This window comes from Pavona decussata, unplaced genomic scaffold, assembly GCF_977016875.1.
Source record: "Pavona decussata unplaced genomic scaffold, jaPavDecu1.1 SCAFFOLD_602, whole genome shotgun sequence".
In the NCBI taxonomy this organism is placed as follows: Eukaryota; Metazoa; Cnidaria; class Anthozoa; order Scleractinia; family Agariciidae; genus Pavona; species Pavona decussata.
Window position 1 is genome coordinate 4,731,185 of NW_028145860.1, and position 19,977 is coordinate 4,751,161.

At 40.8% G+C, this 19,977-nt stretch overlaps 4 protein-coding genes across 4 annotated transcripts; 1 reads left to right on the forward strand and 3 right to left on the reverse strand.

Annotated features, from left to right (window-relative positions):
• Positions 1 to 421: 421 nt before the first annotated feature.
• Positions 422 to 4,634, reverse strand: LOC146449553 (uncharacterized). Its single transcript, XM_085101752.1, has one exon. It carries the CDS (start codon positions 3,425 to 3,427, stop codon positions 1,859 to 1,861), a length of 1,569 nt encoding a protein of 522 aa, XP_084957878.1. The 5' UTR covers positions 3,428 to 4,634; the 3' UTR covers positions 422 to 1,858.
• A 55-nt stretch (positions 4,635 to 4,689) lies between these two features.
• LOC146449554 (uncharacterized) lies at positions 4,690 to 7,780 on the reverse strand. The gene has a single exon (XM_085101753.1). The coding sequence runs from the start codon at positions 7,132 to 7,134 to the stop codon at positions 5,572 to 5,574; it is 1,563 nt and encodes a 520-aa protein (XP_084957879.1). The 5' UTR covers positions 7,135 to 7,780; the 3' UTR covers positions 4,690 to 5,571.
• Positions 7,781 to 7,915: 135 nt separating this feature from the next.
• LOC146449555 (lys-63-specific deubiquitinase BRCC36-like) lies at positions 7,916 to 14,432 on the reverse strand. Its single transcript, XM_085101754.1, has 9 exons — positions 14,283 to 14,432; positions 12,903 to 13,022; positions 12,717 to 12,810; positions 12,049 to 12,134; positions 11,728 to 11,792; positions 10,977 to 11,076; positions 10,510 to 10,541; positions 9,778 to 9,815; positions 7,916 to 8,772 (listed from the first exon to the last, which is right to left on the reverse strand). Exons 1-9 carry the CDS (start codon positions 14,415 to 14,417, stop codon positions 8,600 to 8,602), a joined length of 843 nt encoding a protein of 280 aa, XP_084957880.1. The 5' UTR covers positions 14,418 to 14,432; the 3' UTR covers positions 7,916 to 8,599.
• A 126-nt stretch (positions 14,433 to 14,558) lies between these two features.
• LOC146449556 (2-acylglycerol O-acyltransferase 2-A-like) lies at positions 14,559 to 19,947 on the forward strand. Its single transcript, XM_085101755.1, has 4 exons — positions 14,559 to 15,537; positions 16,662 to 16,881; positions 17,500 to 17,681; positions 18,705 to 19,947. The coding sequence occupies exons 1-4, from the start codon at positions 15,111 to 15,113 to the stop codon at positions 18,857 to 18,859; spliced, it is 984 nt and encodes a 327-aa protein (XP_084957881.1). The 5' UTR covers positions 14,559 to 15,110; the 3' UTR covers positions 18,860 to 19,947.
• The last annotated feature ends 30 nt before the right edge of the window (positions 19,948 to 19,977 follow it).

Here is a 19,977-nt window from a genome sequence, read left to right on the forward strand (position 1 = left end):
TGTCATGGTCCAACCGCTGACCACACGTAACGTAGTTACTATATGAACTTTGGATAAGTATGCGTTTCCCTCTGTTAGTCTTGAAAGCGAAAAAATGATCAAATTCTAAAAATTGTCACTCGCTGGTCCTGAGTAGTCTTATGTCAGTTAACTGAGTGAGATTTCCTCCTTTCTGTAATAGTGAGAATATCACTGACCCATGCTAATTGCCGCTGAATCATGATGCTATGTGCCCTGTTGGCGCGAATGGATTGGTTTTAAGCCGTTCTGGTGTTAAAATTGGTATTACGTAAGGTTCCGTGGTCTGAAAATGGACATCGATCAAGGGCTTTTTTAACATATTGATAACTTTTGTATTGTATGTCTGACGATCTCACAAATTTGTTTAGGAAAACGTGTTCATACACGCACAGTACTATTACAGTGTACTATTAGTTCTAAATGAGTTCAGAGATATTCAATAAGTTGTTTCGCAATGCTGCAAATTGCGTCAACTGAACGTTTGTAGAAAATTTGACAAAAAGCCCTTCTCTTCTTAATCATAGACAAGGTCTTATTGGCCGCAATATCTACCACCTTTATAGAGTCATTTCCATCAGGGACACCGAACGGTTCTTTTCGGTAGACAATCTCCTCTGAAGGCCTTAATCTCCTCAGAAATTCGGAGTTAAATGTGAAGGAAAACTCAGTAGCGTTGTCTGTAATGTCACCAAAGATTTTCGTAACATTCCTTGCTTTGGAAGGGACAAAAAAGCTGTTAAGGGTGCGAGATAAAAACTGACTGTGGATGGGGTTTTGTTTCCTACAACTTTTACTACCTTTTGCTGTCGGACCTCTTGTTGTACTCAATAAAGTGTTGTATTCAGCTTGAATGCTCACTTTTTCTCTTTTTCTTGAAATGAGGGTATATCCTTCCCCTGTCTTTACATGGAAGTATCCAGGCATTTAAATTAACGGAAACTGTAAAATCAATTATATCAAAAAAAATACCCACAACGAAAAAAACAAGAAGAGTAAAGAAAAGACAAAAGAACAAAAAAGAACAAAACAAAAGACAAAAAAAAAGAAAAAACGTTTTCATTTCTCAAACAAAACTTTATGCCTAAGAGGCATTGCTTGAAAGCAAAGGTGTTCATTGGTTTTCTTGCATACCCGAAATCGATTCCCTGAACAGTACAGGAGAATGTTAAAGAGAAAGGCCAAGAAAGGATTTAGCGTTTGAGATTTGGGAGCTTTACAGCTGGCGGGTGGAAGCGTCGCGTCTCCTTGCGTGAAGCAATTTTCGCGCACGCTTGCGAGATTTGCTCGCTTTCTAAGAAAGGTAGTTATTCAAGGAATGACCAAGTTTATTTCAGTTGACGATCAAGAGTGCTCCTAATTTTAAGATTACTTTTCACAATAAGTTCCGGAAAATGTACTGTGTACTGCTCCTAATTTACGGTTACTTTTCACATAAAGTTCTAAAAAATCCAACTGCTCCCAATTTAAGGTTACTTTTCCCATAAAGCTCTGAAAAATACAACGTCTATAACAAACTGCTCCCAATTTAAGGTTACTTTTCAAATAAAGCTTTGGAACTGTACTTTGTACTCAATTTCCTTTGTAGTTTAATTCGTGCGTGACATAATTTACACACTGTCAAAAAAACTAATCAGTAGATTGACCTTTCATGATAGATCTACAACAGTAGAACAACTGTGGAAATTAGTTCTTCAGTGCGGCTGATTTTCTCAGAAAGAACGGCTGAAGTTGCTGAACGAGGCAAGACAAAGTTAGTCCTAACGAAGTGTCTTACACAACCTACACAGTTGTAATACTAATTACGTAAAAAGATAACTTTTCAGCTGACTTTTTCTTACTAAAACCTAGAAAACGGTCCTGTGCAATTAAATTGTCTCGCCGGTTTAGATCCTGAAGATTGTTTGTCTTCTACAACAGCGAACAGATGGGTGGTGAAGTAGCACATCGTAACAGTGGTCAAAATAAGGCCGATTAGCATGTGCTTCCGCCATCTTTTTTTCCAAACGCGGACTACAGCAATGTTCAAATAAGACATCTGTAGCCAGAACGAGAACGAATTAAATACCAAGTCAATACTTAGAGCGATACTGACTCGTTCGAAGAACTTGGCTATTTCTGGAAAGGACGGAGTAATGTCGCTATACATGAAACTGTACAACTGAATAAAACCAACCGCTGCAATACAAGCTGTTGATTCGCCAAGAATCATCTGAACGCTCATGTCGGCTATAAGTCGCATGCTTCTTGGAGAGCGAAATTTATCCGCGCTTAATATTGTCACGTCTCGCTTTAGCTTCTTATAAATAAAGTACCACAGATAATCACGAATGACAATAGTCAATCGTTCAATTAAGTCCACCGCACCGTGCGCAAAGCTCAGCAGTGTAAACAGTCGAAGACTCGTCAGTTCAGCTTGCATGACGCGGAAAACTATGGCTGAAGCACTATATAACGCACTTAAAAGCACGTGCGATTCTCCTGGATGAAGCCAGTCGATTCTTTGCGCAGCTAAACGCATAATAACTTTTGGAATAGCAGTGACTAGGGGTAGTGCACCAGCTATCACCGCTCTGTATGTTTCGTTCTGGCTGTGATACAACGGAATAAGCGCATAAACCAGAACAAAAGCTATGGGTATTCCGAAGGCCAACTGCGCCGCCAATATCGCGGAAACTAGGATAGTTTTCTTACGTTTTCTTGATCTTACAGTTTCGCTGTTCTCGGCGATTTCTCGTCCGACAAGTATTGAGTTCATAAGGACAATAATTAGGAACAAAGCATTCAAAGGAAATGACATCCATGATTTCTCGTATGTGCCATAAACTTGTAGGTAGAGCCTGTAGCACGTGTCACAAAACGCACCGAGAAGATTGAGAATCAAGAGGTTGAGTTTCTTAACCAAATGCCAGCCAAACATTGCGATTATGAGTAAAAAGGGCCACATTTGAACCACATATGCCTCTACGGTTTCAGCTGTCACGATGATAGCTTGGATGTTCTGTGGAAGAGTGTCCCAGATACCGTACTTATGTCTCTGATCAAAGCAAAGATCTTCGGAGTTGAAATCCAGGACAAGGATTAAAACAGCAAGCGAACCAAGGGCCAATCCACCAAGAACCTGGATAAAGAACACGCATTTTATAGCCTTCCACAGCGACATCCACCATTTTCTCGGTCGAGATTTTTTCCACGCCATTTTGCTGTTGTCCTCCGGGGGTGGATCGTATTCTTGAAAAATAGTGTCATTACTGTTGAACTTTTTAAAATCCTCCAAGGGATCATGATCTTGTGGTTGCATCAACGGCGTGTCTTCCAGGAAGCGTTGCCCCTGATAAGATTGAATCACGCCGGCAGCAAATGTCTCCGAGAAATACGCAAACAGACCTTCGAGGGTAAACGATGCCATTGACGAGGAACACGTCGAAACACAAGAGAACTGGCTTCAGTACTCGCAGTTGGGAAATCAAAAGTGGGAGAGCCGGTGGACTATGAGTTTCCGCCTAAAAGGCGGGCTAAAGTTCACGGCTATAACCTTGACGAACTAAAAAAAGTTTAGTAAATGAAAAACGATAAAAACCTTTCGAATTTTTTAAGTGCTAGTCACGAAAAGATGAAATATGAATGGTTGGAAATAGAAAATGCCTCTCTAGGTAAGCGAATGCCGTTTCTGTTAAAGTTGATAAATTCTAGAGGAATAAGTCTTATTTTTTATCATTTGTGTCTTGCATCTGCCATCCTGTATGTGACATGTCATGTGGTGAACTTGAGACTCGGCGCCTCACGGCGGGGATGCACAATCTGCGAGCCAGCGAGGCATGCGAGCCATGCGAGGCAGACGTGTGAGGCACTCAGGTTAGCGTAAAAAACACTCCGGTTAGCCTAAAGAGCACTCCGGTTGGCTAAAATAGCTCTTCAGTTAGCTTAACGGTTAGCAGTTTATGTTGGGTTTGTATACCTGCCAACTTTTTCTGAGTCAAATGCGTGAGATTTTTGTCTTGTCATGACCTGGATTTACGAAAACGTCCGAGCCACTTCCGAAGATTTCCGAAGACTTCCGAACGTTGCAGAAACTGTCCGAAGATATCCCGACGACTTTTGAACACTTACGATTCGAACGGATTGTAGACATTTGAAAGCTTTTGCCATTATAAAGAGCAAAGGAATGAGACATAACAAATCTGAAATGAAATGAATTTTTTTAGAACAACTTGTACGGATTTGTGAGCCAGGCGTGAGAAATTGTCTTTTATGCGTGAGATCGATGTCTTTAGTCCGCAGGCGTGAGACTAACGCATAATGCGTGAGAGTTGGCAGGTATAGGTTTGTTCATGCCTTGCATGTTTTGATCATGCTTCACACGTCTGCCTCGCATGCCTTTCATGCCTCGCTGGCTCGCTGTTGTATACACTCCTCATGGCCCGAGTACAAAGAACGCGACCGACAATTCAAAGAATTTAATAACAACCCTGAAAAACTTAACTCGTCCCAAACGAGTACAAAAAACGAGACCCAGAACAATAACTCGGCGGCCCGAAGTCTTATCTCTCGGCCCATCGCGACCCCAAAAAGAAAAAAGAATTTGATGATGCTACCGAAACCTTAACTCGCGCCGCCTTATGGCCCGAGTAATATAAAGCTCTGAAAAATGCACCGTCTATAACAAATGGCTCACAATTTAAGTTTACTTTTCACATAAATCTCTAAAAAATGCACTGTCTATAACAAACTGCTCCCAGTTTAAGGTTACTTTTCAAATAAAGCTCTGGAAGTGTACTTTGTACACAATTTCCTTTTTAATTCGTGCGTGATTAGGCCTTATCACGGTTTTCGACGCCATTTTGACGAGTAGGCAAACAGGCTCGAAACAACAATGTTTGTATTTAAATCATATGTCAAACTACTTTCATAAAACATCGCTTCTGAAAAATTCATGAATTGGAAACTTTTAGCACTAGGAAAAGGATTTTAGGGAAAAAAATTGGAGGGATGTAGCTGTGCCAGAAAGCTTTGAACTTTCCATACATTTGTCTATAACGCGAACCAGCCGTGAACTGGTACTAAAAATAGTTCGCGGGAAAAAAATACAGGGAAATGTATGGAAAGTTCAAAACACGACTGGACGCTTTCTGGCACAGCTAAACATCCCTCCAATTTTTTTCTTAAAATCCTTTTCCTAATGCCAAAAGTTTCCAATTCATGAATTTTTCAGAAGCGATGTTTTATGAAAATTATTTGACATCGGATTTCCATACAAACACTGTTATTTCAAGCCTGTTTGCCTACTCGTCAAAATGGTGTCGAAAACCATGATAAGGCCTAATCACACTGTCAAAAACTCAGTAATTAGTAGATTGACCTTTCATGACAGATCTACAATAGAACAACTGTGAAAACTAATTCTTCAGTGCGGCTGATTTTCTCAGAAAGAACGGCTGAAGTTGCTGATCGAGGCAAGGCAAAGCTAGTCTAACAAAGTGTCCTACACGACCTACACAGTTGTAATACTATTAAATTACGTAAAAAGATAACTTGTCAGCTGACTTATTCTTACTAAAACCTAGAAAACGGTCCTGTGCAATTAAATTGGCTTTGCTTAGATCCTGAAGAATGTTTGTCTTTTACAACAGCGAACAGGTGGGTGGTGAAGTAGCACATCGTAACGGTAGTCAAAATAAGGCCAATTAGCATGTGCTTCCGCCATCTTTTCTTCCAAACGCGGACTACAGCAATGTTCATATAGGACATCTGTAGCCAGAACGAGAAAGAATTAAATACAAAGTCAATACTTAGAGCTATACTGACTCGAACGAAAAACTGAGTCATTTCTGGAAAGGACGGAGTAATGTCGTTATACATGAAACTGTACAACTGAATAAAACCAACCGCTGCAATACAAGCTGTTGATTCGCCAAGAATCATCTGAACGCTCATGTCGGCTATAAATCGCATGCTTCTTGGAGAGCGAAATTTATCCGCGCTTAATATTGTCACGTCTCGCTTTAGCTTCTTGTAAATAAAGTACCACAGATAATCACGAATGACAATGGTCAATCGTTCAATTAAGTCCACCGCACCATGCGCAAAGCTCAGTAGTATAAAGAGTTGGAGACTCGTCAGTTCAGCTTGCATGACGCGAAAAACTATGGCTAAAGCACTATATAACACACTTAAGAGCACGTGCGATTCTCCTGGATGAAGCCAGTCGATTCTTTGCGCAGCTAAACGCACAATAACTTTTGGAATAGCAGTTGCCAGGGGTAGTGCACCAGCTATCACCGCTCTGCATGTTTCGTTCTGGCTGTGATACAACGGAATAAGCACATTAACCAGAACAATAGCTATGGGCATTCCGAAGGCCAACTGCGCCGCCAATATCGCGGAAACTAGGATAGTTTTCTTACGTTTTCTTGATCTTACAGTTTCGCTGTTCTCGGCGATTTCTCGTCCGACAAGTATTGAGTTCATAAGTACAATAATTAGGAACAAGGCATTCAAAGGAAACGACATCCATGATTTCTCGTATATGCCATAAACTTGTAGGTAGAGCCTGTAGCACGTGTCACAAAACGCACCAAGAAGATTGAGAATCAAGAGGTTGAGTTTCTTCACCAAATGCCAGCCAAACATTGCGTTTATGAGAAGAAAGGGCCACATTTGAACTACATATGCCTCTACGGTTTCAGCTGTCACGATGATAGCTTGAATGTTCCGTGGAAGAGTGTCCCAGTTACCGTGCTTTTGCCTATCAAAGCAAAGATCTACGGAGTTGAAATCCAGCACAAGGATTAAAACAGCAAGCGAACCAAGAGCCAATCCACCAAGAACCTGGATGAAGAACACGCATTTTATAGCCTTCCACAGCGACATCCACCATTTTTTCGGTCGAGATTTTTTCCACGCCATTTTGCTGTTGTCCTCCGGGGGTGGATCGTATTCTTGAAAAATAGTGTCATTACTGTTGAACTTTTTAAAATCCTCCAAGGGATCATGATCTTGTCGTTGTATCAACGGAGCGTCTTCAAGGAAGCGTTGCCCCTGATAAGATTGAATTACACCGGCAGCAAATGTCTCCGAGAAATATGCAAACAGACCTTCGAGGGTGAACGATGCCATTTATTGACGAGGAACACGTTGAAACATAAGAGAACTGGCTAAATCAGTGCTCGCGGTTGGAAACCGAAAGTGGGAAAGCCGGTGAAGTATTTAATATCCGCCTAAAGGTCACAGCTATAATTCAAGCTCTCGAAGTAACACAATACGTAAAATATGTCTGACATTCATCTAAACTAAAGTTGAATGATTGATGCGTTTCATATCTTCTCTGAGTTTAAGATAGATAGATAGTTTTTTGAGACCAAAAAGAGGAAATATATATGGTTTATTTACCGGTCTTTACGATATGATAGTTAATTCGCGTAAACCAGTAACTCAAGCAGTTTGTGTCTGCAATGGAATACCAACTTTTTTACCGCAATTTGAATTCCTTGGTCTTTGATCTGAAATTGGAGTGTCAGTAGTTTCACTTTCAGAAATAAAATGTTTATCTATCAAATACCAAGGAATTCAGTCGACGCTTTTGCTTTAGCCGGTAAGAACTGATCTTTTTGATGAGAAAGATGAAACTAAGAAAGCAAACACCCTATTCCGACTGAGTTCGTACGGGTTCTGAAAAACTTTATCCTAGTTCCGGTCGAAGTCTAGCGGCACGCGAGAAAAAACCTTTGGTACCGGAGTAGAAAAACCTGGATGAAAGTCCTGGAATCTTATTGTGGTGTTTTCCAGGACTGGAAATTCATGTTGAATATATTGATTGGATTACAGGTCCTGTAGATGTGTAGATACATTTAGACTAAGAGCCACTCTTTACAGCGCAATACAAAGTTCCGAAGGAAAATACTTCTCAAAATCCTTTATTTGAAATACTTCACTTTAGGTCTTTATACACAGACTGAAAAAGTTCGAGCCACGTTAAATTAAAGGTTTGGTTTCCAAGAGTGGGATGAACGTGAGGCTTCAGTGAAGTCACTATCTTACAACAACGTAGCATGTGCAGAAAGCGTTTACGCGGGCAGTGAGTTTAATTCTGCGTTTTCACTTTTTGACCGAGTGAAGTTGGGACCAGGGCAGAACATGGGAAGAGGGGGGAAAACAGATCCCCGTTTTCTTCCCGTATTTTACTCTTGATCAACAAAATCCCGCGAGATCGCTTGCCACGCTCGCTAAAAGAAACGTCCTTGCATGTAAAATCCAGTCAGCTGTCGACTCCTGAGACAGTTAAAGTCAGACTTTAAGAAAATGACACTAATTTAATGGTGGTAAATTGCGCCTCGTGTCGTAATCTTGATACTATGTTGACTTCACTTTATCGTCACTATCCACAAGATGTCATTTAGCTTTCGTTTGCACCAGAGCGTCCACTTCATGATAGTCTCAATGAGGCTCTAACACTTGTTCAATTTGGCGCGCTGTAATGCTCCTGTTTGAAGCTGGCTGGTTGGAGCTGAAGTCCCTCCTGAATAGTTGTCCGATTTCTGTTACATTACATGCAGAAATAGCTAAAAGCACTAAGCTGTGCTTATCAGTTTGAAGCTTGTATTTCAGCTGTTAACTGCTCCACTTCTCTTTCTAAAGTCTCTTTTTCTGCTTCCAATGCAGCTGTTCTTTTAAGATTCACTTGTAATCTGTTTTCCAAGGTTTGTAGAAGTGGTCCACACATAACCTCCATCAGCTGACACAAGGCTTTGGTAAAGACTGTGGAAATAAACCAACACGTCAATCAATATCATATACATAGAGCGGTTTTAAAACCAAAACCAAAATAAATACTCTGGCCAATTACAACAGACACAAACAGCGCCACAAACCAATCAGAATTCAGAGCAAATACATGTACAACCGACGCCAAGCGCGGGAAAACACGTGCAACCAAGTCACAATTGGTTTTGGTTTTGCTTCTCATTGGTTGAAAAAGTGGCGCGAGTTTTGTCAGCCAATCACAGAGTTTAGTAACGCAAAACCAAAGCAAACGCGTAATTACTTTCGACACTCAATTGAAAACTGCTCTAATCAGGTCATACAATGACTTCAATTCATTCATCTTCCACGGATATATTACGGGGGCGACCTGCATCGTTTGCAACGTCTAACATGGTTGGTCGAGAGGGCAAAAGAACGGACAACATAACAATGTCCCCAGGTCTAAAAAAACAATGCAGCTGCAGGTTATAAGGGTCCAGTGAAAATAGAGCTTTTGAAGGGTGCAGGTCTAGTGACTTTACGAACTCTCAGAATGATCGGCTCCCAGTCGGGTTGATACCTCAGCTGGGAGCGCATTGAACAGGTATCCCAGACGTGATGGGTTCGAATCTCATTCAAGTACATAACTGTGATGGTCCTACTTGTATTGAAGCATCAAACACTCCAGATGAGCAAGGAGGCCAAGCCATAATGGTATATCAAATTAGTGACAGCCTGTAATTGGAACTGAACACTGAATGACTGGCAAATGAGGAATATTTCATCTTTCATTTCTCAGAAACGCGGCAGTCAAGCGCTTCAAGAAAAGTTCAGAATGGCAACGAAAAAAAATAGCCATAGAATAACCATCAGTTTCATATCACGAATAAGGTGTTTCTCTCAACTTTTTTCTGAATCCAACGACACTGTGATGCATTTTGTAAAAGTCTTGACTTTGTTAATTTGTAACTTAAAAATTACAAATTGCGTGTTCCGATTTATCTAGTGGTAACAGCTTACCTGTGCTGTTATGAACAGATGTTAAAAGGTCCTTGGAGCTGAGAAACAAATTACAATGGTTAATGAAAATTGTAAATGTTGTAGCGAGACAACAGTGTACAGTAATCTTTTCCAGCTATTTTGTAGAAAACAGGGTGGAACCAAAGCCAGCTGAATGTAAACTGAGGAAATTACAAGTCTGTACCCTCAGCTTACTTCCACAAACAACCTTTCTGTTTACACCATTTGCTCTCTCTCCTCCGCAAAGGCCTCTTTTGTGCTCATGGTGACAAATAAAGATCATAGTGAAATGATGAGCACAAGGAGTGAAGGGGTCTAGCAGAGACAAAAAAAGGGACTGAGGAGAATGAAATAATGATGTTCCATTTTTCTTCACATTTCTGACTTTTTGCTCCTTTTTTATGAAGGAGAGAGCTATTTACCCATGAGAGACCATTAATTTTACAAGTTAACAAAAGTTACATAAAAAAGTTCCCTGTGCAGTACTGGTTATAGACTGAACATACAAGACACAAAGGATCCAAGTGCCGTACAGTCATAATGCCTTTGTCAATTGGCAATAAGCCCAACCCCTCTGCGAAACTGAGTGGTAACAGGATATTATCTGTAATGGTAGAATACAAGAAGCCAAAGCTGGCTTTATTGCCCAAGCTGCACCATGCATTTCACCCTTTTGTTCACAACATTCAATGCCATGATATGCATCTCTCAGCCAAGAAGCAGATAACTTACTTTAGTGTCTTTCTGTATGCTTCTTCCTCTTCCTAATTAAAAAGAAATTATACACTGTACATCAAAAGTCTAATAGGCTCTATTTCATTTTGATATTATCAACATCAACATTTTAACAAAGCAATAATTATTAAAAAAAGCACCTACATTTTCTAGGCGTGGTTGTTTTTCTAGAACATGTTGAATGGCCAATGAAAAGGTCAACTTAAAAAATATTTACCATGATGGTATCAACAAATCCTTCTTTCATTTGTCATTCATGAACAGACAATCAGGTTACGACTGAATTGAAACTTTCAAAAGGAAACAGTTCACTTGCTATTTTCTAATCCTTCTTACTGATTCTTGTCAGGTCTGTTGTGTTTATTGTATTCCTTTATAATTACCTGTCTCCTTAACAATGTGTTAATAATGGAAGAGAAAATCAGATGTTAATCAGTAAATTTAGGAAGTGAAAGTAAAATTACCTTTGACAGAATTTGTGGAAGTTCTGATAAACTGTCCAAAGTGGCCTTTGACAAGACTTCTGTGTGAACTACTTGGAGTTCAATTTCTGCTCTCTGATACCTGATACAATGAACAGAGGAAGTGACTGAGGACTGATAAACAATGAAGACAGTTGATCTTCTGCATCAGACAAGACATTTTGGTTCTTGAACCCAGGAGTACAAATGGCTACCTAAGTGTTTGGAAAGCCAAATGAAATGCTGTGATGCACTAGCATCTCATCCAAGGAGAGTTGAAACACATCTAGTGTCTTCATGCTGGGTGTCCTGTGATGGAATAGCATCTCATCGAAAGGTGAATAGAGATACACCTAGTGGCTAATGCAGGGTGTCCTGTGATGGATCAGCATCCCATCCAGGAGAGAGTACCAGTAGTAATACTCCTAATTACTTCATGCTGAGTATCCTGTGATGGATTAACATCCCATCAAAGAGGAATTAGAGATGCATCTAGTTAGTTAGTCACCAGTTAGGTTCAGCACATGAGTGGAGTGGCATCTTTGTTTTGTTTTGGAGTGGAGTGGAGTAGAGCAGTATCTTGATCATGCCTAAGTTCTAGCCATGGGGAAAGCATGTGATCTGACAGCAACTTTACTTTTAACCTCTGGAGGTGTCTATCAAGTTAACTACATTTTAATTACTTGATTTTATCAAGTTAATTACAGACATATACACGTAGCTTTTTTGGCAGGCTGACCATGTATGTACTTACTGTTCTGGGGCACCTTCAGGCCTTATCACAGCTGACTGGAAACAGTACACTTTAAGATGGCCACTCTGAAAAATCAATGTATATACACTTCACTGTTTCTACTCTGAAAAACAAGGAACGATATTTTGCAGGGCCAACTACACCTTCCTTAAAAATCAAGCATTAGACGAATCAAAATTTTGCTTGATTAGTGTCTGACAGTTTCAAACTTCTTTAGGCCAAAGACAAGCACTTCTTAGATTTTATACGGATGAAATTTCAAATGTATTTTCTTTGATGTCATCTTACAGAGGTGCTGCATATTTGTATCGGTCAACTTACCATATTAGGATCAGTATTAAAACATGAGAAGATAAGACCAACAAATCCTTTATCCATGCATTGGTACATTGCCTGGGTCCGCAGATCTAACAACAATAAAGAAAACAGTCAAAACTCATGTCCATTGAACTACAGGGACTACAGATCATTGTATATCAATCTTCCAATTGTTTTTTTTTTTTTATGACTAACCCTTTAAGCCCTAACAGTGATAAGCATCAAATTTCTCCTTGTAATATTGATGCTTCTTTAACCCCTGAGGTCATCAGAATTAAGGATATGATCACCCATGGTGAATTCTTGTGATATTTCAATAACTTCTCCCCAGCACTTTTATAAGAAAAGGAGGAGGACAAGATAGGAGAATTTTTTCTTTGATATTAGGGGTTAAAGGGTTACATGTAACTGGTGATAACAGCAATGATGATGATGATGATGATGATGAAATTGGTGATGGTGATGACGATTGTGTCAATAGTAATGCTGATGATTGTGACGATAATGATGCTGAGATTGTGATGATCATGATGTTGATGATTGTGATGACAATGATGACATTGGTGCTCATAGTTGTGCTAATGGTCAGGGCGATTCACAATGACAATAAAATGATGACAAAGGGTAACGGCAAAAGTGATAGTTCTTTTTCAGACAAATGCCCAACTTACCAACATGTGAAGGCCAGACAGTGATATGAGGGTGAGAATGATACCAGCCAATCACCCTCATTGGCTGCTGTTTTGAAGTTAGCATGCCTAGTCTCTACAAAAAAAGATATAAACTGTCATGATTACCTTGTGAAACAAGTAAAGGCACACTCAAACTCTTGAGTTTGGTGAGTTTTTCTTAGTTACCTCTGCTTGGGTTGATGCATCAGACAGCTGTTCAGGGGAAATCTCCACTCGATCCTTCCGCTTGTCAAGCCTTTGAAGCATGATGACTGAATAAATGTGAGCGACTCTATCATCCTCGACCTACATTTTATTAAACAGAGGGAAAATAGTTTTGGAGGGGAAAACAATTAAAAAGGAAGCTATGGTGTAGATGGTGGCATGTATAAATAGCCAGTCAGTCTAACGTGATCGCTCAAGTGAAGCTAGTCCTGAGAAACAACTGTTTTGGTGCTGCTGAAATCGACACCATGAACGGAAGTCTTTAATTTCCGGTGGGACAAAATATTAAAACTTATTTTCCTGCGTTCAAACCATTCAGGAACGCATTTAACGTATAGATACACAAAAAAAAATCTAAAGGACCAACAAGTGGACTAAAAAATTGAGCGTTTGCCCGAAATAAGCTTAATTATAAGGCGTAAAGCATGTAACACACGACTAATGTATCAGTCAATTCCAAGCGCGATCATCCCCCCCCCCGGGCAACCCCCGGGCATTTGACCCCTGTTCGGCTTCACATAGTGGGGCATTTGACGTGAATAGAAACCCGACCCATCGGGCATTTGACCCGTCGAAAAAATGCTGGTCAGCGGTCGCATAAATTGTCGGAATGCTTTATTCACAGCCAGAATTTACTCGTATATTTTGCGTCAAACAGTTTTTAATGTAGTAAGCCATTTAATACTACCATAGAGAAGCGTTCCAACAAATATATCTGAGATTGTTTTTGGCATGGCGGGGATACATATTGCCCTTCGCTTCTCATTTTCAGTGGTATGTCCAAGTTCCCTCAAGCTTCGTTCTCCCTTCGCTCGGCGTTCGAAGCTCGACTTGTTGGCATCTCTAGGTTTCATAACATAGTGTTTTTTTATCATTGTTCTTGTTATCACACGTATTTGCAAACTTCATGTACATTTAATATAAAAGAAAAGCGAGTATCGGTACATATATCGTTAAACTCTCTGTTAGTTGATTTTCATATGTGATGTTATGCATTATCTTTAATAATAAATTGTTTTAAATTTGTTAATGTATGAATTTCGTTGATTTTTATATAAACAGAGCTAGCGAATACAAAAAAAAAAAAAAACCAACACGATGACTTTTCAGCCCCAACCAGTGGGGCATTTGACCTAGAAATCGGCCCATATAGAGGGGAATTTGATCAGGCATTTTTAAAAAAGTCAAATGCCCGGGGGTTTGCCCGGGGGGGGGATGATCGCTTTTGGAATTGACCCAGACATAAAGCACAATCATGCAGATGTCAAATAGATAGATAGAATGTGTTTAACAGTTAGCGAAAATCAGAAAGCTAAAAGTGATCTATTAAGAGCTTAATACCTCTCCTATTAGTAATCCCATGACTTCTTCTCTTTCAGTAGACAGTGCATGAGTTAAACACACCATATAAGCATCCGCTTCTATTTTCACTGCTTCGACCGCCATCTTGGATTTTTTTAACTTCCTTGCTGTCATGGGGAACTCCGCTTAGTAATAGGCGAGCGGGCTCACTAAAGGGCCGTCACTGAGGGTGGGGTGAGTTACTCACAAGTACATCAAAGAAAACCACGTTTCACTTCCACAGGGCTAAGCCCGAATCGTCTGGAATTTCTCCATATTTGTGTCTCTTTCCCTTAGCTAACTTTTATAGCTTTGTATGAGTGCCAGGCAGCTGACAATGTTTTTGGGTTTACCTTCACAAGTACACTTCGGAGTACAAACAAGTGAGATCTGCTGACTGGGCCACGAGACTGTCAGTGTATACAAAGTACACTTACTAAAAAAAGAACGCGCAAGAGATGCAACTCTCGTCCTCGTTTTTCCTTCGTTTTCTCTTTGGATTTTAACTAATCCTGAATTTTTCCTACGGAAATGATGTGAAGGCGACATAATTTGACTTCCCGTAGCTTTAAATGAAATTCATTGCTAGTTACATTATGTGTTGTAGCCGGTTCAAAGATTTATCAACCATTATTTGGAGAGCTGTTTGCTACATGCATTCCTCTGTCCCTGGACTCCGCTGTCCGCGCTAACACTTTAATTTTCCGCAACAAGGTGTGACGTAAATGTGACGCAAATTGATTCCGGTTTCTTAAAACTCCTCAGCCCTTATATAAATCGCGGCAGAAAAACCGGGCTAAAGCGCATTTGCCATATAAAACCCCTAAAATGTGGCTTGTTAACTACGCTCTACAAACTGCCAGTGTGACAGTGTTGTATGTGGTAGGTTTCTTAGGTGGAACACATATTCTGGGCCTAGTCACGCTATACCAGCTGTTCCGTTACACTCCACTATGGCCGCTGGTTATTCTCTATTTATCATGGGTGTACCTTGTGGAATGGAAGACTCCTGAAAGAGGTGGAAGAGATCTCTTGATAAATTACACCAGGCGTCTCGCAATTTTCAAGTATATACGAGATTATTACCCGATAACTCTGGTGAAAACCAGCGAACTTGATCCACAGAAGAACTACATTTTAGGATATCACCCCCATGGGGTATTCACTGAGGGTGCATCAATAGCGTTGGGCACGGAAGCGTGTGGCTTTAGCGAAAAATTCTCTGGAATTATCCCTCATCTTTCTGTTCACGATGGTAAGAGCGTAGAATATATGAATACTAAATATAACAGACTTTCTCTAGCGTAAAAAATGTCACCTTGATATAAAATTATTATTCGTATTAAAACTTTCCCCAGACTGTTTACATTGGTATGTACGTTTTTTACATCGTTATCAGGACTAGCCTACGTCAACATTCAGTTTTGGTGGCTCTTTTGCCTCATACTTTCCCAGGCTTGAAATCATTTTGGTTTGCCTTACTGTGGATTGTATAAAATCGTATGGTAAAATTAGTATTGGCATAATGGAAGTGGGGTTCTGGATCAGGAAACGTGCCATCCTTTCTGTATTGTGTGGCTTTCATTTAGCGGTGTTTCCTTGCTGTAATTTTAAATCCGGGAGAATTAACCTGTCTGAATAAAGTTAAATTTAATTCTCAAGCCCCCCACCACCCTGTTGGTTATAGGGACCATGGGTGCTAGCCTCCCTTGCAGACGCTCTTTTGGCTCGTCACGCAATCTTTCACTGGGGAGGAAAGATTGCGTGACGAGCCAAAAGAGCGTCTGCGAGGGAGGCAACATGAGTTAACATGGGTGCAGGAACATGGAAAGAAGGAGCTGGCAGCAGGGTAGGAGAAGAAAGAACAACAGAAAGAAACGGCACAAACGGGAAGAAAATGGCGGAATAATTTACGACAGAAAAAACACGAATAAAAGAGAGCCAAAACCGAGAGATAATTAGGAGCAGGGATGGCGCAGTGGTGAGAGCACTCGCCTCCCACCAATGTGGCCCGGGTTCGATTCCCGGTCTCGGCGTCGTATGTGGGTTGAGTTTGTTGTTGGTTCTCGTCCCTGCTCCGAGGGTTTTTCTCCGGGTACTCCGGTTTTCCTCCCTCCACAAAAACCAACATTTCCAAATTCCAATTCGACCTGGAAACAGTGGAGAGAAGAGCCACTCCGTGGATTCCACTGAAATTCCTAGTTATATCCTATTTTATGTCGGAAGCGAGATGTTCAGCACCCCCACCCCCCCCCCTCCCCCTTCCCCTCCCTTTCCCCTCCCAATTACTTTTTAGTAAGGACTACTGACGAGTCATCAGTGAGGTCAGGCTCTGTGGTAGCTCATTTGCTTGATTGGAGCACATGATATATTTTGCAGCTCTTGTGAAAGCGTGGCTGTACCGTGATGTCATCATGAGTCTTGGTGTGATTAACGCAACACGTGACAGTTTGGAATACGCTCTAACACAGAAGGGGGCGGGGCACTCTATTGTTCTCGTTGTGGGAGGAGCCGCTGAGATAGGTGATACGCGCCGTGACAGCTATGTTCTGACATTAAAACGCCGCAAAGGGTTCATAAAACTGGCTTTGGAAACTGGGTTTGTATTACGCCTAAGCCTGTGACGCTGGCTTATTGTTGTGGGTTGCCAACGTTTGCCTTGCTTTTACGCTAACAATGCTATCGGCCATGCTGGTTACACTAGGCCCCTTTTACACACATAATTATTGATTCCTTTTACCAATTCATACAACAAAAAGTTATAGAAAACGACAAGTAATAATCAAGTTTACACCTCCTTTAACACACGTTGGAATATCTCACGCGAGTTTAAATGGAGCCTGACCAGTGTCTAATAGATCTATGAAGTTGTGTATGAGATTGAACAATGAGTTTTCTGCGTTCAACAAACGTTAGAATGTCATCGCGCCTAGCCGTGGTCGCTATGGCGCTCGCAAAGTAGACTGTCGCCAAGTCAAGTCTATCGCTTCTCATTTCCGGTGTTGGGGGACCGCCGAGCTCGCGCTCCTCCAAGCGCTTAGCGCTTCATTTTTCTCTCCTCTCTCCCCTCTCCTGAGCGCAACTTGTAGGCATCTCTACTAGCAATGTTGCGTTTTCCAGCGTGTTTGCGTTTTAAGCCATCAGTAAAGTTAGATTGACCGTCTTGAGTTTAAACTCGTCCGTTTTAAACCATTGTCCTTTTTTCACCTTCTTATAGGTGTGATCTTGTGCCAGTTTTTGGGTTCGGACAGAACAACCTGTTTCCTCTAATTGGCGGAGGTTATAACTCTAGATTCTCCCGACTTCAGCGCTGGCTTTATTCCAAAACACACTCTGGATTTTACTGCTGCTGGGGATTCTCTTGGTGTCTACCGGAACGATCTCCAATCTTCGTTGTAGGCAAGGAAGCTTTTTTTGTTGTTGTTTCTGCTGCCAGGAGACCGTAACTAAGAACGTGAAACTTGCCTTTCTTCATTTAATATCTCTGTGATATAATCTGCACCATTGTTAGAACAATTCTTACTGGACTTTTGTATCCTCTCTTTGAGCACCCAGTCGAAACTGTAATCACAGCAGTTGTAGACTGGATGTCAAAAGTCGGTAGCAGCGTGTCTCTATGCTTTTAAACTAACTCACACATTGCGTTTTAGTCGAGGTGTATACAATTCACAATTTAGTTAACAATACTTCGATTTCTGCCAGTTTTTCTGTGGTTAGTCGAAAAGTGCGAAGTATAAACTGGGTCTTAGTTGACTGCAATGTGTTCAAACCAATCAGAGCAAACATGCTACCTTCTCAACCAATCAGAATTAATAACAAAATCAACAGTGACTCATTTCGCGCCTTTTTCCCGCCCTTGGGACCGGTTACTGAGGCTGGCATATTATCCTTACAAAATGATTATTTCAGTTACCGCGCTGAGAACAGGTTGCAGTTTTTTTAGCCTTGGCATCAGTTGCATGTTTTGGCCTCGAGTTTTGATTGGTTTGTTCGTCTTACCGAAAAGGCACATTATTTTATTCTTACATTCCGTTTTGTCGAATCCGTGACACAAGTATCTGATGCATAGTATAATGTTCACTCTCGTTGAAGAAGAATGTTCTCGACCTCAGGGCTCTTTCTTTTTGCGCATGACTGACGGGGGGGGGGGGGGGCGGGGGGGGCACGACAGAAAGTCATAATCAATACAATACAATACTTTATTGACACTCCCAAAGAGGTTTGTCAGTGACAATTTGCAATCATAATCAAGAAATAAAAGTTAAAAAACTGAACAGAAAAAAAATATTAAAAATGATAATTGATTTAAGTAATAATTGAAATCGCGTTCTCAGTTTTCCAACCTAATTTGTCTTGTTTGACCGAACAAAAAACTATTATTCAATATAAATAGCTTTATTTGATTCCATTTTCCTTCCACAGTTAGTTCACCTATTCCTGTTGAGAAGGTTGTTAATCCCACTCAAGAAACTATCGATAAACTTCACTCGCGGTACATCGAGGAAGTTAAAGAATTGTACGAAAAATACAAGGACAAGTACCACCCTACAGACAAATCGGAACTGATGATCGTATGAGCATCAGCTGAAGCAAGAAGAGTTTATCAGTTGTTCATGACAGGGTGGTGGCCCACCAAGATTATTGACGTCCAATCTCTTCATTGGGTACTCCAGTCTTAACAGCAATTTAACGTGCAACTTTCCACACCCCACTCCCCTAATGCAGCTAATTTGGTACTTCGACGTTATCCGATAATCACAAGCTCATCTTCTCGGCACAATTCCCTCATTGCAAGAAGCAGCAAAAGGCTCTTATTTACAGGTTTGATGCGGAATGAGATCCGGCACAATGGACCATGTATTCAGTTGATAAGGTAGCAAATTGTTCTGGGCTTATATTTTGTCAAAATGGCTTTGTTTTCTACTTATTGCAATCTTGGGAATCCATTTTTGGATACTAGTGAACAATTAAAACGCTGACAGGAGCCCATCCTGACGCTGAGTGTTTTCTTTCTACTCTGTATTCCAACAAATTCTTTCCCCTGAGCAAAACATTTGCGGATTGAGAGGAGCACAGCCACAGGAAGAATGTGACTGTATACCTCATATGATGTTACGAGTTCTGAAAAATTACACGTGATCGTTGTTCTAGCAAAAAACCTACTGATCTGCTAAAATTAAGTTTGTTTTTTGCCATTGTTAAACGGTCTACGATAAAATGAAATAAATTTCTTTATTAAAGTGGCAACAGTATTTAGCGCAGAGTACTAATTGGGGACACTAGCCAGTTCCAAAATGTTGGTTTTTGAAGAGAGGAGAAAACCGGAGTACTCAGGGAAAATAGTCTCGGAGCAAGGACGGGAACCAACAACAAACTTAACCCACATATCACGCCGAATCCGGGAATTGAACTGGGGCCGCATTGGTGGATGAAAGGCAACTGTTCTCTCTACTGCCCCATCCCTACTCCCCTGAGTCAAGACCTATAACAGGGCCTTTTAGTTTGGGAAAGTACACAGACCAGAAGTAGAAGAAAACGACTGAAATTACAAGAACCCACTCATTTGAGTATAGGCCAGAAATCAAAACTAATTGTACCCTTAGGTTGCCTCATTCGAAGCTTCTCTCGCAGACGCTCTTTTGGCTCGTCACGCAATATTCCTAAGTTGGGGAGGAAAGATTGCGTGACGAGCTAA